The sequence below is a fragment of the Aplysia californica genome, unplaced genomic scaffold, assembly GCF_000002075.1.
Source record: "Aplysia californica isolate F4 #8 unplaced genomic scaffold, AplCal3.0 scaffold00667, whole genome shotgun sequence".
Lineage (NCBI taxonomy): Eukaryota > Metazoa > Mollusca > Gastropoda > Aplysiida > Aplysiidae > Aplysia > Aplysia californica.
In genome coordinates, this window is record NW_004797937.1 from 114,315 (window position 1) to 132,038 (window position 17,724).

The following is a 17,724-nucleotide window of genomic DNA, read 5'->3' on the forward strand; positions in this document are numbered from 1 at the left end:
AGTGACTTTTCTTAGATTGAGTAGGTTTCTGTCACCCTACAAGGGGAAGACGTGTGAACTAGTAGTCGACAAAATCTTCTTCTTCTAACTTCTTTACTTCTGCGTGGGTGGTTGGCGGGTGCTCTGGTGTGGCTTGCTCCTTCTTTCCTATCTAACATCTATCGTCCTTATCTCTCCTCCTTCTTTTTTGTGTTTGTTACACATCTATTGTTTGGCACTCATATGACCTTATTGTGTTGCAAGTGCCGTAAAACTCTTACTAAAACTAAGATTTTTCTGTAATCAGACGTCAAGTCATTAAGATTTGAAAGCTATTTCTGTTCAAGAAGCAAGCTTTTTTTATTTTCTCATAAGGATTAATGCTGTTCTGTCAAATTTATTCACATTTATCATGCTGATATAGATTTTTGATTGCTGATGGAATACCGGTACGTGTACAATAAAACAGTGTGCGGGTAGGATTTATTGAATTGCACAAAAGAATGCTTCAGTTTATGAACTCTGGAACTCTATAGTATGTACTGTTGTTTGTTTTGCTGTCTGGTGGTTTGTACATGATGTACCAACACAAAAGCTGTCGTTATTTTTACCCGATAAGATCCTTCTGTCCACCTGAATGTTATGTTTCAACTGAACTTAGACACTGTGGTCGAGATATTGTCAGTGTTGTGACCTTGACACATGAAATGTTTCTACAATATCAGGCTTTCTCCAATAAATCCACGGCGAATGAATACACTTTTTCTTTTATTCGTCCGTCCATATAATTGAAGAGTTGTTTTCCCAAACTCTGTAAGTCAGTTTTGACGAGCGCCTGATTTCATCAGGATGCTTAACACATACATTTGTATTATGTATCATGTGTGTAGCTTTGTGGTGAAATCAGGCGCTCGTCAAAACTGACTTACAGAGTTTTGGAATACCACTCTTCAATTTAATTGTACTTTGCATTTCAGGTTCTTAGTTTAGTTTTCATTAGAGTTTTATGGCACTTTCAACACAATAAGGTCTTATAAGTGCCGAAGGTTAGAGGTGTTACAATAGAGTAACAGACACAAACAAGGAGGAAAGATAAGGACTCGGATATGACAGGACTGATGGGACCGGCAGTTTTTCCCTGTATAAATAAGGAAGTCCTGTTATAACCGTTATCAAGGGAAGCTACAAGTACCATTGCATCTTCAGCTTACTATATATTTGATTACTGCAACTCTATTTCCAGTGAGCTGTTTTGCTGACACTGAGAGTACTGAGACGGAATCGATCATTGACCCCAACAGTATGGGGGGTTGAAACTTCGTGTTTAGGCAGGCGATCATACAAACAGGCGGAATGTCTTGGTTGGGACAAATTTTAATAATTTGAAGGATCGAAAGTTCGTGCGCTGCAGATCACTGTTATATCCAAGTCTACGCAAATTGAACCCTGTTATTTTCTCTAGCGCTAGCGATGTTGACAGCTCGGTGTTGGCGATCAGAAAGAAAGGGCTCTAGGCTATGTCGCCCGCTGTGTTGACCCCCCCCCCACCTCGCTCCATCCATCATTGGAGAAATGAGAGGCATGGTAAGCCTAGGAGAATGGGCTGGCCTTTCACCAAATGAGTTCTGCTTGTCTGCGCATGCCACACACGCCCCACTCATTCGCCCCAGCCTTCACTGTTGGCACACACCGGCTCTCCCTTTCTTTGTTTCACTTGATCACCAGCATGTTTCTCAACTGGCGAGGTTTTACATACATGCACTGTGTACAGCAGCAGCAATATTCCGCTATAATCGACTCGCGAGTTTGTCTGAATGCTTTAGTGCACTATAGCAGTATTTTATTTACAAAGATAAAGAAGGGGAAAAAAACGGTTTTAGAATAGTATCTTTATAACAGATTTCTCGTTATTTCAGGACTCGTTATAAGTAGACTCCACTGTAATTATAATGTCCTCTCCAGTGTCAGATTCTCCAGTCTGGTGCAGTCTTTTTTTTTTCGTTAGAGTTTTACAGCACTTGCAACACAATAAAGGTCATATAATATAGGTGTCGAAAATTAGAGGTGTTACAGGAGAGTAACAAACATAAAAAAGAAGAAGGAGAGATAAGGACGCTAGATGTTTAAGATGTTTAATAGGAGTGAAGGAGACATTTACACCAGAACACCCGCCAACTACCCTCGGGACAGTCCTGGGAGCCAATTCTTATGTAAATATATGGACATTACAGGCAGCTTTTCTTTCTGAATTACTTCAGGCATCCATTTGACTTTGACTTCAAAACATGCAAACTCAGTTTATGCTTAAGTTTCTTTTCCTCTTGCTGTATTTAATTTTTAAATTCTGCAGGCCATTCTTCAACTTTCTACTGACTAATTGCCTTATTTTAGCTGCGCACAAAATGTTTTCGAGCTTTTTTTCATCATCATCAGACTCAACTTATCACTTGATCCTTGTGTTACATACATGTAATTTGTAAAGAGTGAAAAATGTTAATTTCCGCAAACTTATAACAAGGAAGCCTTTTCCATTAGCAAAGACACCCCCTCCCCCCCCCCCCCACAACTCTCCTTTAGTTTTAGTTTTAGTAGAGGTTCTACGCCGCTCGCAACTGCATAAGGTCATAAGACCACCAGAAGATTAGAGCTGTTACAAGAGAGTAACAAACATAAAAAGAAGAAGGGGAGATAAGAACGATAGATGTTTGATAGGAAAGAAGAAGCAAACCACACCAGAGCACCCGCCAACCACCCACCCCCACTCTCCTTCCAAATTGAAGAGGAAACGTATAAGAGAGTGATAAACATAAAAAAGGAGGGACGAGAGATTTATAAGGATGATAGATGTACAAAAGTATAATAGGAAAGAAGGAGCAAACCAGAGCACTGGTCAACCACTTAAGAGGTGATACCATTTGTATAGCGCAAATTCCCACTCAATGACAAGCTTTATGCGCTTTACAATATTATTACCGTCCGCAAACATGATAGCATTCTAAAACAATCTCAACTTCCTGGGAAGCATACAGTGCAAGCTGCCGTTTTATAGGCCCTAAAACAGAACTACTAACATACTGACAAGATCTTTTGCAGTCTATGGCAGGATACCTAATTCCACCTGGGTTAAGTGAGGAAATTTCTTTAAAGTGCCTATCCCATGGACACAAGGTTGGACATGAGGCTTGAATCCCCCATTCGGCAACCTCACGATTACGAGTCCGGTGGCCTAACCACTTGACCACTGATGCCAATACCTTTTAAGTGCAAACTGCAGACAGGTATCCTAAAAATCTTGATGCTTTATACTACTTTTGACTTAAGTGCTGTGCTCTTTTTTTTCCAACAGAAATCATGCACTTGCAAATATACTCCAAGAGAAGAACGTCAACAGGTCTGAAATTCACCTTCAATTCTATCAACCATATACATATAGCCACATATAGCCACATATATCTTGCTTTAGTTTTATCAATACAGGTTTTACGGTGCTCGCGGCAGCATAGGGTCATATGAGCGCCAGAAGATTAGAGGTGTTACAGGGGAGATAAAGACGATAGATGTTTCATAGGAAAGAAGAAGCAAACCACACCAGAGCACCCGCCAACAACCCACCATATACCTTGGGAATTAAACTGTTTCCCATTGCAACAAACAACATCACCACATAGAACACCAAAAAAGAATTGACAGTTCACAAGTTTTGACAAAAAGAGAACTCAACTCGTGTGTAATATTGAGATATCGAACAAGTTTTAATGAGCTTCTCTATCATACTAGTTTGACCCAGATCACAAATCTGCGACAGGTGATGAGAATCACAGCTTGCAGGGCTGGACATGGGACGGGAGGGAAGGACCTGCGATGGGGGGGATGGGGGAGGGGGAGGGGGGGGGGGGGCTAGGCTGCTCAGGACAGGGTGGACGGGATACAAACTCGCAGTACACGGGGGTACAGTGCACGACAGGACTGCTGCTGCCACTCTTTGGAAACAAGTGGGGCAGAAACAAACAAACAAACAACACAACAAGCCCACACAAAACCAGTTGTTGTAATCCTAAACACAAAAGCAGCTCTCTCCAAGTTTTAAAAGACAGGGCTTGATGAACGAAAAAAAAAAAAGAAAAAAAGAACCCAAGAACAAAAGAAGGTAACACCGGCAGAACTGAATGAATGGCATATTATGATACAATTAGGCTATACAAAATCTGTTCTTGGGGGATCTGGGAAAGACTTTTAATAAGTCGCACACAAAAGAAAGGTAGCCAGTTTTGTTGGCCTCTGCTTATTTCATGCACACACAATCCGCAGAGACTCGTAGGGGCCATCTTGAGCCTCAGTTACAATATGGCAGGTCTCCAGCATTGTAAACGTTGACGAAATGGGACGTGATACAAAATTTTGCAAAGTGCAAAAGGTTGACGAATCAAAATGAGTCACATGGTTATGAAAGAACGTTCATGTGATTGTGAATATAAATAATCTCAGACATGACGACATTGATGAGATGAGGGGATCCCGATAAAAACACATGACACTGACGGGACAAAACAGGGGTGGGATCTTCCTTGGCAAGCTAGGTAAGGACCACAACAGTGGAACTGGTGCTTTCTGCAGCTCACTCACTGACCCACACACGCACACACAACACACATACCCCCACTATACAATCTCCGCAGTTTTCAGCTGGAAAAAAAAGGCATACACCATCAACTCCACATCAAACTGGACAGCCAAGAGCAGATTTGAAAGAGTAAGCGATACACTCCCCAAGACGGCATCAATACAAAAATTACCCAATCCCCCCTTAAAAAAACAACTGTGATAAAGCTTGTCATAGTTCTTTGAGTGAAACCAAAAAAAAGAATCCATAACTTGCAGGAAAGGGTGTAACTGCTAGTTGGGTGTTCCTCTTGGAAACACCAAAACAAAATAAAGACTGACAATTTTAGTTTCTTACCATTAACCTCTTCAACAGAACTTTGATTAGCTTAACTTTAACTGTCTCACTTTCAATATTTGCCGTTTTGATTTTTGCTCTTCAGTTGATCAAAAATCTCCAATAATTTTTAAAAATCATTTCTAAGTATTTTCAGGAAGAGTCACTTTTTTTAAAGACATGTATGCATTACTGTAAAGACCATTGATCTAATGAACCAGTTGTGAGCGATACCTTGAGAACTAAGACAAAATTATAAAGCTTTAAAATTTCAAGGATAATTTTTTTTTTTTTTAACCTCTCCCAAATACGACAGCTCTTGCTAGTCGACATTTAACAATTATAAGACAAGGAGTTAATTTGTGCCAAATACCATTATATAATCTAGACAGGAATCAAAAGAAAGAAATCAGTCCTGTGGATCCAGAAATTGACCCGCAACCTGACTCACGTTAAAGCAACGATACATTGCATATATGAGAACTGTCCGTTTTATCCAACTGTACAGCGTGTTTATATGTTCAAGTCTAACATCCAACTCTCTTACAATTGGCGAGACATCTTCTCTTTGAATCAGAGAGCTGCCATACAAGTCTCTGTGCAACAATGTATCCATTTGCTTGCACTCCGAGAGCTATTACTTAACAAAAGATGGTACAAGAGGCTTATTTGGACAAAAGACTGGCTTTCAAAGTGTGATGCATTAGATCCCACCAGATGGCTTTATTTGCACGGAACGTTTAATCCCGCACTGCTGCAAATTTCAAAAGGATTCTGCCACTCTGCTCATCTCTCCTAAATGAACGAACGATAGATTGCCTAATTTTTGTACAATACATTGTAAAGTGTAACCAGGCCTTTACGTAACACCACATCCCCCACCAAACCCCAAACCCCCGCAATGAAGAGAAATATTATCAACCAGACTAACGTTCCTCTTGCCCTCGCTACAATGTAAAAGAAAGAATTTAAAAAATGTTCATTCACAAAAGATAAGTAAGTTGCGAGGTTTTCTCAAGTTGATCACAATCAAGAAAATATGGCAGTAGTGGCATCCATGCACACTTTTTTTGTTACAGGAGCCTCCTCATTTGGTTTACAAAAAAATTCAACTTCTATAGAATATAAAATAGCTCTAATTTCATTTTGGCATCTTCAGTACAAGCATTGAACACACACCCGTGTCCTGCAATATGAATATCATCAAAGGCTTACAAGCACCGAGCTCGCACAAGCGCACGTGCCCTGCAATGTGGAATATCAAAGGCTATAAGCAGAGATCACAGCTAATACAAAGCATCTGCCCCCAGCTAACAGCTTCCCTCTTACTGAAATACGCTCCAACAAACATATAATCTCACCTCAGCTAACAGTTTCCCTCTTACTCAAATACACTCCAACAAACATATTCTCACCCCAGCTACCACTAACAGTTTCCCTCTTACTCAAAAACTCTCCAACAAAGACAAGACTCCCTTTCACAACACATGACAAACCATCTTTCCGCACCACACACACACACACATACGCAACAATCCCACGTTCTGAATAATCGCAGACCTGTCTGTCAGTCTTAAACACTAGCAAGTCTTTCACCGTTTCATTTGTTAAAATCACACAAACAGCACCTATCTAAACTGGTACATCTTTTTTTCTTCCAGATCAGATGAAACTCACCTAAATTGGGCTAGTTTCCACAGCACAAGCTGACACTGAGGTTCCTATTCATCACTAGAAAGGATGGGGGGGGGGGGGTTTACAGGGAAGTTATATTTGATGCTGAAACAAGATTCAATTTGACAGCAAAATAAAACTTTTTAAAAAAATGTAATTCCACATTGTGCAAAATTTTACCCATATAGGGTGGTGGCACAAAAAAAAAGTAAATGCAGGACCCAGTGTGGATCAGGTCAGCTACAAAGCCAGGAGAACAAGAGCATGAGCTAGCAGGACTCAATTATTTCCACTTTCTAAAGACTGGAGAAAAAAAACAACCAGCGAACAAACCAGGTCGAGGTACTCTTTTCACGCCAATCACAAATGTTTATACTAAAAAAACAAACCCATCTGTTCTCCATTTTTACCCTGAGACATTTCCACTCACGCCCAACACAAAAATCATATATTGCAACAGCTCGCCCATCCAAAGTCAGCAGATCATTTCATTTGGCTTAAGCACCCTGGTGTACATATAACAAGACACAAGACGGTTCATCAGTCCCATTCTCTACCACACAGTACCTACAGACAGGATGTTCTTTTGCACTGATGATGACCAAAGTGTTACCATAGATGGGATATGTGAGAGAGACGAATTAACAAAAATTACACCCCTTTCTTTCTATACAATAGTGTAAGAAAAATATTCTGTAGAATTTGGGTTGGGAGACAGTTGCAACAGAAACCACACTTGCTTACTATGTTCAGATAAAAATGCCCGGAAAACGTTAAACGCACCAGATACCAATAAAACAAAACATCAGTGTTCGAAGCTTCTTCAAGTAAAGAGACTGCTCTAACCCGATACAAACAGGAGTATAATAACAAAATATATTTAGTTAGCACTGACAATGACCAAATTCATGTTGAATCAAACACAGCAGGCATCTGCAGCAGAAATCAATGCAACAAGCACTTCTGGAAACTCTCGCTACAGCTGTATGAATGCTCCTCCAAACTAAACTTGACAAATTTTTTAAAAATATGGAACAATATGTATAATACAGCACTACTTATGCCAAGAGAAGAGTCATTGACAATAATACAAACAAGGGCTCCGTATTCCTTTTGATCTTCCCCCCAGGAGGCAGCTCACACACACACACACACATACACGTTGTGTTGTAGTGGTTGAAACAGCCGGGGTCACCCCGAGTGGTCGACCTACAGCACAGTACAGCCGTGATGCCCTCCATTGCGTCCGTTCTTTTGCCGGAGCCTCGCCTTGGCCCTGTAATGCTCCAGGTAGGCAAGCTGCTTTGTGTTGATAGCACCGCGCCGCTTCCTGCAAACGATCAAATCGGAACAATTTGGTGAAACGGTATAGGTTTAACGCCCCGCCCCTTTCAACATAATTAGATTATTTATGAGGCAGGACCTTCGAGTTAAATGTCCATCTCCAAAAGGACCAAGCCAAATAGGAAATTCATATTAAGTGCTTTTTCCAAGGACACAATGTCAGACCGAGCAGAGGCTCGAACCCATGAACCCGTAATCTCACAATTAAGTTTCCTGTAGCTTAATCACTAGACTAACGATGCCACCCAACTATTTGGGAACAGTAAGATAGACACAGACGACAGAAACTGATATGAAATATGATAAACATGGAAATCCGATAAACATGGGGGGGGTACGGACATAGAGGATGCAGAAACAAACGAAACAGAAATTCAAGTGAAATATCAACTATAAACAAAGGCATACTTATATCACAAGAAAGGAAAGATGCAAAGGACCCTGCTTTAGTAAGAGTTTTACAACACATGCAACACAATTCACTCAAATATCAGTGCTGAAGATTAGAGGTTTTACAACAAGAGAGTAACAAACACAAGAAAGGAGGAGGAAAGATGAGGACAAAAGATGCTTGAAAGGAAAAAAAGGAGCAAACCACACCAGAGCCCCCACCAACTACCCACACTGTTTGTTGTAGTAAGAGTTTTGTTTGTTTGTTTGTTTTTGTAAGTGTTTTACGGCGCTCGCAACTGCATAAGGTCATATGAGCGCGCGGGACACACTAAACTTTTTCAGTTGGTAGGAAATTTTGAATTTTGCCCGGGTGGCGGCCGAAGCCTACTCTTATCGATTTTAGACCACCAAGGGATAAGAGTTTTAAGGCGCCCGCAACTGCATACGGTCATATGAAAGTGCGAAAAAAAAGTTGGTTCCGTTGGCAACAGTTCACTGATTCTGGTCAACACCTCTACTATAATGCTTAAATACAAAAAATTTGATATAAATAAATTCTTAAATTAAACCACCCACACAGGAGAACTGAACAACTATGAGTGGGAAAGGAAGGAGGGAAGAGGAAGCACAGAACAGCAGGCCAAGAATAATCCCACTGCACCTGTTAAAAATCCTCGTGTCAGTGCCCATAATTGGAACAAAACAACCACAAAAGACAAAACTCACTCTCTAATCATTTCCACTGCATCCTCATACTTGAGTCCTGCTTCCATCAGTGCGAGAGCAACCAGTACAGGAGCCCTGTGTAAGAGAACAACACAGAAGAGCATAAGTCATCAATCTGATAAATGTGAGGCATCGCAATGAAATCAGGCGCTCGTCAAAACAATAAATTAAATCAAAGAAACCAGTATTTTTCAAGAAATTGGACAATTTTCTCCAATTGCTCTCTCTTTTTTTTTTTTTTTTGGCTGAACACCTTTCATGTCCATTAAAAAACACATTCTGTGCGGATTTTACGGAAAAAAATTGATGAAAGACACAAAAAAATGTAAATTTGCTGTTTCCAAGGACACTCAACAAGCATTGGAAGTCACAAAACTTTGGCAGCCACTTTCTTGGGTTTATATTAATCTGACACCAGGCGACCCCCACCTCCTTCAAATACAAATATCTGGACTTATATTCAAAATAGATGGCGAATTTTATTCATCAAAAGCAAGACACAGAACTAAGCTTTAAGATGGTACAAATAACTCTAACAAAAATTGACAAGCACATGATTCCACAGAGTCGTGACACAAATTATACAATCAAACCTGCCGGTTTTAAAAACGTAATATATGTCAGGTCGCATTTCCACAAATGTGAGAGAATTACGCGGAAACGTGATTTTAAACTGCATGGTTAAAGAGTTAACGGAAACCCTAAAAATAAAAATAGCAGTCAAGTGTCTCTGATTTGTCTCCCACAGATCAAAAGCAGTGTAAGTACAAATAAGTCTGTGAGAGGAAACATAGACATTCAAAATAGAAATTCAAACAAGATGTATTCCAAAATATATTGTAAATTTCTCATCCCTAACTAGCACAATCTTTCCAAAAGCAATAATTCAATCACCGTGGCACTTTGTACATAAATTTTAGATTTCATAAAGGAAACAAAAAAGGAGGTAGATGAAGGGGCAATGTAAAAAACAGATGAGTAGACCTAGTCTACATTAATTATCATTTTTACTCACCAACACGTAGCCAAATTTACACAGAAGACTGAAAAAAGTACACAACGACTTGACTCTCAGGAGCCATTCAAGAAAACGAAAAAATTTTTAATAAACCTGGAGAAAAAGACACACAAAAAATAAATAAATAAATAAATAAATCAACCAGGAGGAGAAAAAAAAACCCACCCCCATCCACCCTAATGAAGCACGAATGAACTCACCTCCCTAGCCCAGCCACACAGTGTACGGCCACGCAGCAGCCTGGGTCCTCCGTGAAGCGACTCTTCAGCAGGTTGAACCAGTCTTGGACAATCTCCGGTGGAGGCGGGCTGCCGTCATCAAATTCCCAATCCTAGGAAGAGAAAAATAGCCGGGAGTACAACAACAGGGATTGAAATAAATACATAAGAGTCACGCTTTGATTTGGCTGAAAAAGTAAAAAATGGCTGGGAGCAAAACAACAGGGATTGAAATATAAATAAAAAGCGCAACGCTTTGGTTTGACAGAAAAAGTACTTCAGTGTTCCAGAGTACAGTAAACTAAGACCAAAATCTTGACAATTTTTTTAAAATTGCGATATCTCCAACCGTGATAATAGTTTTCGGGTGTTCAAGAAATATTTTGTTGAAATTCAAATTCTAAATTTTGTGAAGAAAAAAAAAGGGGGGGGGGGGGGGGGGGAATAAAAAGTGTAGGTAGAATTGTTCATAGAGTGAAAAAAAGTTTTCTCCTCTGAAACATTGCGCTCTCCCAGGCTTAGTTCATTTGAACAGCCTGCCGAAGATTTCCCATATATGTATTGCGACTCGATGGAATCAGGCGCTGGTCAATTTTGTGACTTAGGCAGTAGTTTATGGTTTCATCTAAAAATAAAAAGCTTGTTCATTTGTCTTGCTTTTGATGGAAAAAATACCTACCAATATTGAACAGAAGTCGAGATGATTGTCATTGAAGGAGAAACCAAGCAACACCCACCTCCTTATTCAAACACAATTACCTCAACTTTTATTCAAGACAGGGTAGGTGTTTTTACGTGGACATAACAGGTGTTGAGCCACAAAACAAAAAATCTATAAAAACTGCTGAACCGGCAAAAAAATGCCAGTATCTTTGATTCTATCATTTTGACGAGGACCTGATTCCACCACGATGCCTCACACATGGACACAAGGGCAGCCTTTACCCTACTGTACGCTGAGTAAACACTTCAGCATGAGTTGGTGTACAATTAGCAGTCATGTAAGGAAGCTTTGGACAAATGCTATGGAACTTGGACTTGCCATTCCCAACTTTGTTCCTGTAAAGGAATCATGATTTTTACCTTATATGTAAAATCTTGAGAACACATTTTTATGGCCACAACTTGTCATGATCAAAAAGCACATCTCTGCGAAGTGGATACCCAATAGTGATTGTAGGCAGCACATACAATACCGGGGGCATACTTTCGGACTTCACCCGTTGGAAAAATCGGTTGTATTAAAGCGAACATATAAGGAATATAATACTTTATAGCTCAATCTGTAAAACAACGTGCAATAGAGGACAATATTTTCTTGCAACAGAAATATTATACAAGTTAAGAAACCTTCATTAAACAGGAAGTATACTCACCAGAACTCGAATGCCATTATCAGCCAGTTTGTCCTTGCTGTAGGTGGGTTCACAAACTCGCACTACATCTTTCACACCATGCTTTTCCAGCTCCTGAAAATAATAATAATAATTACAATATATAACATTTATTTAGCGCATTTCCATAAAAAGTAGGTATTCCTTATTACAACAAATAAAGATGCACGATGTTACACTCCGCTGTTCCCTTCAAGAGGCTTTTTTACTGGTTCCTTTCTCAAATCTTTGCTTCCAAAGTACCGGTTTGATTAACTTCTTTTAGTTTTAGTAGACGTTTTACACGCTCCAAACTGCATAAGGTCATATGAGTGCCAAGGGGTGGATGTCAACAGAGAAGTCCTTACAGGAAATCGGGCTTACTCTGCTCACCTCTCTAGCTTCAACAACACAAAGTCTGCTTCTACTATCAAGGCACCCCGGAAATAGCGGGTCACAAGAGTGAGACAAACATTCAAAAGTAGAGGGGAAATGGCGATAGTAAGGATTAGAAAAGAAAAAGTAGCAGTTCCCTGTTGCAGTTCAGGCAGTTATGAGCATGACATTTACGAATCAGCCCATTTACAATCTACAATTTTACTGTTCATAAGAACATATTAATGTCCCCCCTTTGGGAATGGCCTAAAGACACTTCAGCCAGTAGAACCGCCCCCACACCAGAGCACCCACCAACCACTGACTTAGTAAGAGTTTTTCAAGCATTTGCAACACAATAAGGTCATATAAGTGCAAAAAATTAGAGGGGTTGCAAGAGAGTAACAAGCACAAAAAAGGAAGGGAGATAAGGATGATAGGAGTTTTATTGGAAAGAGGGAGTGAACCAAACCACAGCATCCACCAACCACCCACTGGCCTGCCCTCAACGACCACCCGCCCCATACAATCGCCAGAACAAATGACCACTTCATACTTCCCCACATTGTCTTTGCTTCTTTTGGTTTTAAATAAAATGAGACTATCCAATAAAAACCATCTCAATTATCTAAATCTAAGGTGACCACTCTTACTCCTCCAAAATAAGCAATTGTCTTTTTTAGTCAGTTTCACGGCACTTGCAACACATATGGTCATATTATAAAGGCCGAAGAATAGATGTTACAAGAGAGTAACCTACACAAAAAAAGGAGGAGAGATAAGGACAATAGATATTTGATAGGAAAGAAGGAGCAAACCACACCAGAGCACCCGCCAACCACCCACACAAGTGGTTGTACTGGAAAGGATTGACAGTATACAGTATAGTATTTATAATAAAGACATAAAAACCATAACAGGTTTGCCAAATTTTTGTTTCAAAACCCAAACAAGGACACCCAACATTATAACATCAAACTGTGTGATGATAAACAAAATTACATCAAGTGGGACTGATTTTGGGGTAGTGTATATGATAAGGCTCTCAAATCCCTGACCTTGGACATCTTGTAAAATTCAGCAGTCTGCAACAATTCATAACATTACAGTGCAAGCACACATATTTCGAAGGGGCGCTTGCAAATATGAACTGGCCGCTTTTAAGCACAAGAATGCTATCCCGAAAAATGCTGTTTTGGGAAAATCAAAGGTAAAGTTTTTGCCCCTTGTTCAGTTTCTTTAAAAGACAAGGAAAGTTTTCTCTATAGCCAAACAAATATGCACCCCAATGAAACCAAACTTCTCCTATAGGTAGGGCAATGCCCACTTTTGGTGTAGGTCAAGATTTCTGGAAACCCCCAAAACCTGGGTTAGCCCGCTTGTCCTTAAAAGTGACCAATTGGTCACTCTGGCCGACAAGTTCTGCATTCAGCAGAATTCAGTGTCTAGACCAGAATATGGTCAAACCTGCTCTAAAAACCACCTGTCCAAGATAACCATGCTATCTGCACAAACGACCACTTCCGATTTCCCCCTTCAATCTTTTTTTTTTAAAATATCATAAAACCTCTGTTCACTATGTCCACTTGTCTAAGACAACCACTTTTCTCCTCAACAACGAGAGGCCTTTAACCCTATCCGTACGTCGTGCTTTACTATCGTATCCATACGACTTGGCGAACTCTGTGCCACCACTTAAAACCCTATCCATACATCGTGTTTTACTATCGTATCCATACTACGTGAAGAACTCTGCGCCATCACTTTCCAAAGAGGAAATTTACTTGCTAATCCGATCCGTACGCTTTGCATAGGAGTCTGTCAAATTGATTTTTTGAGAAATACTGAAAAATATACAGAAAGTTTCAAAGAGATCTTCGCACTAGAAGCATTCTAAAATGTGAAGAATACAACCCCAGTGGTATAAAATGACCCCAGTGCGTACAGATAGGGATAAAACAAATCAACTGTACCACTGTTTACAAATTGGTCGCTCTGGACGACATGGCCTGCATTCAGCAGAAACCAGCTTCTAGATCGATCAGAACAGCAGTACTCTCACCATCCAAGTAGCAAACCACAGCCACTGGAATGTCAATGCCCCTTACAACAATTTAGTACAGTCGAACATGCTCTTTGTTTTAGTAGAGGTTTTTCTGCGCTCGCAACTGCATATGGTCATTTGAGCGCCAGAAGATTAGAGGTGTTACAAGAGAATAACAAACATAAAAGAGGACGGGAGATGAGGACGATAGATGTTTGACAGGAAAGAAGAAGCAAACCACACCAGAGCACCCGCCAACCACTCACGAGAGGAAATAAGGATGATAAGAACCTGCTCTAAAAGCCACCTGTATACAAGACAATCAACTGCACAAACAGCCACTTCCCACTCCCTCCCTTGAGTATTTTATACATTACAATCCCTGTGTAAAACGGCCACTTTTCTCCTCTACAATGGGTGTCTTAGTTTCGACTATACTTTGACGTAAATGAGGCAAAAGCCTTCGCACTCTGAAGGGCACTCACTACCTCCCCCAATAAAAAAAATATAAAAAATGACGGATACAAACCCCATATATGGTCACTTTTAAGCTCAAGGGGGCTATCCCGAAAAATGCTGTTTTGAGAAAATCGAAGGTAAAGTTTTTGCCCCTTGTTCATTTTTTTTAAAAGACAAGGAGAGTTTTCTCTCTAACCAAACAGATATACACACCAATGAAACCAAACTTCTCCTATAGGTAGGGCAATACCAACTTTTGGTGTAGCTCAAGATTTCTGGAAACCCCCAAAACCTGGGTTAGCCCGCTTGTCCTTAAAAGGGACCATATAACTTGTGAAAACACAGAGGTAGAGACAAAGACAATAAGCTCACCTGTACAAACTTATCCAGGTTGGAGTCTGTGGGCCTGTCCGTGATGAGAAAGCGCATATTCTTGTGGCAGATCTCTGCCGGTTCGGGTCTTCTCGCCTTCATCGTTGACTTTTGTCACTGCTTCTGCTGGCATGCGGTGGGAAAACAAATGAAACGCTCTCCTGTTGAAGATGCTTTGGGGGGGACTGAATACAACTAATGGATCACCAACTCTTTGCTGGACTCCAGGAACTCAGTTTTATCTTTATCAACAAACTCATCCACAAAAATGGATACAAAAGTTGTGCAGAATCCAAAAATGAAAAGACAAAAGTCAACAGTTGACCAAAAAAAATCTCTTGGAAGTTACCACACTGCTGAACTAAAACAAACTTATGTTCACACAGAAATACTTTTGGGAAAGACTAAATATGTACAATTATGCCCCAGGACGCACAAATAAATACACCGAATAAATAATACTATTCTCGAGGATTGAGGTATACAGAACTATTCTAGGCAAATTGATGAATGATAAACAAATCCAAACTACATAAATGATTACTATTCAGGAATGAGCTTTCAATCATAAATATAGATTAGAGGTATCCTCAATGAATGTAACACACACCTGAAGACAGAGTGAACACTTGATGGCAAGGTGAAGGATGACGATCACGATGACGATGAAAAGTTCACGGCGGCAATGCGTCAAATCACGATGGATCGAAAAAAAATGAGTAGTAGACTAGATTTGCACTGCACCTCTCCTCATTTCACAGAAACAACTTTTTCTCTTCTTGGCGAACACCAATACAGGCAGGTCAATGCAGAGACTACGTTGACCTCTTGACCCCTATCTTGGTTACTGACATTAATTTGTGCTCAACGTGTCCCAACTTCACGATGGTAGAGATATCCAGCGGGACAGATTTCTTACATATAGATATAAAGGTATTGCAATGGAAGGCGCAAGAGAGAGGAGTCGTCGCTGGTGGCTCCGAGACAACCGAGCTTGTGAAAGACTGGAGGGCTTTCAGTGGAACTAGGAACACTCCTCGCGTTGGGGCTATACTCAATTGAAAATACTATTTGGAACAAGGCCTTTTTAGAAACACACAGTTGGGATGGATGCCTCTTCAGTACAACACTGGTGATGACCTCTCTATGAACTCCTGCTTTCACTTCCTTCCTTCCTTCTTTTCTTTCCTTCCTCTACTGCCAATCTTGAGCGAGAAAGAGGGGGGGAGAGAGAGAGAGAGAGGAGGAGGGGACACCACAGTTCAATTTCCTTACAGCACAAACCAAGACTCCCAAAACCGCTCCCAGCAATCAGAACCGGCCTTGCGTAATACTTCCACGGCAACACCAGTACAGAGCTGACACAGTCACGCCTGTTGTACACACACACAGCGGAGGACAGAGGACAGGACGGGTAGGGGGGGGTTGTGTGTGATCACCCCATCAATGAAAGCCGCAGCGTCGGGGAGTAAGGTGTTAGGTAAAATCGTTCAGACTTGAGGATCCAGCCGTGGGCCAGTGTGGAGATCCAGGCCGTGGGAGAAAAGGGCGTGACAGGAAGCTCGGGGGGGAGGCCTCCTTGTTGTTGTTGTCTGCGGCTGAGGACGTGCAACAGAACACGACGATGATGACAAGGGTCTGGGATGACTTATAAGGAGAACTGTTACGAAGCCCCTGGCGAGACAGAGGGGAAAAGGAGTAAGAAAAAAATGCCATCGATCATTATATAAAAATAACATTCTATTTGGTAAAAGATTTACGGCAACATAACACAATTATATCATTTGAGTGCTGGAAGATTAGAGATGTCACAAGAGATATTTTTTTTTATAGTAGAGGGTTTTACGGCGCTCGCAACTGCATACAGTCACATGAGCGCCAAGGGGTGGGTGTCAACAGAGAAGTCTATACAGGGAATCAGACTTTGACTGCTCACCTCTCTAGCTTCAATAGCACAAGGTCTGCTTCGACTATCACGGAACCCCGGAAATAGCAGGTCACAAGGGAGTGACAAACATACAAAAAAAGTAGAGGAAAATGACAATAGTAAGGATCAGTAAAGAAAAAGCAGCAATTCCCTGTTGTAGATCAGGCACAGTTATAAGCGTGACACGAGTCAGCCCATTAATTACAATGTCCCACCTTCAGGAATGGCCTAAAGACACTATAGTCAGTGGAACTGCCCCGGGGGGTTGCTACAAGAGAGTAACAAACACACAAAAGGAGGAAAGATAGGGATGATAGACGTTTGACAGGAAAGAAAGAGCAAACCACATCAAAGCACCCACCCCTCCAACCACACACTAAAAATAACTGACGTGAGTCATTTACACAGCAGCACAAGAACATCACAAGATAATAAGGACGCACTCTGAACATATGTGGGAAGTAGATGGCGGATTTCATTCTCCTGGAAACTGAAGACTCCAAAATGAGATACTAATTTTTACACATATTATGCTATTCCAAACAGCTGACCACAATATTAGTTGACTGCGTAAGCTTCAAATTGTTCAAAAATTAAAATTTCCATCATTATTGCTCATATTTCCACAATGACAACCTGAGGTTACATACAATAACATATATATATTATATATATACAACACAGGAAACATCAAGCATGTCATTCAACTAAATCGACCTTTGAACCCACTTTTTGATTTCAACCCCCACCCCCCACAAACTTATTATCAAGCCATCATAAATTACCCCAAAAAAATGTTTAATTTATTATCAAGCGATCATAAATTACCAAAAAAATATTTATCTCCAATCAATGTAAAAACAAACAAAACAAAACAATCCCCCCC

The 17,724-nt window shown here is 40.5% G+C and overlaps 1 protein-coding gene across 1 annotated transcript in view; it reads right to left on the minus strand.

The window, feature by feature from the left end:
- Nucleotides 1-6,296: 6,296 nt before the first annotated feature.
- The window catches only part of LOC101858669 (protein tyrosine phosphatase type IVA 2), a gene marked incomplete at its 5' end in the record, with an annotated part of 11,682 nt that continues 254 nt past the window's right edge, over nt 6,297-17,724 (minus strand). Inside the window, 6 exon segments of the mRNA XM_013087985.2 lie at nt 6,297-7,919; nt 9,053-9,127; nt 10,271-10,401; nt 11,665-11,757; nt 14,912-15,034; nt 15,522-16,585. Coding sequence (XP_012943439.1) covers nt 7,799-7,919; nt 9,053-9,127; nt 10,271-10,401; nt 11,665-11,757; nt 14,912-15,013 — 522 coding nt within the window. The 3' untranslated portion in view covers nt 6,297-7,798.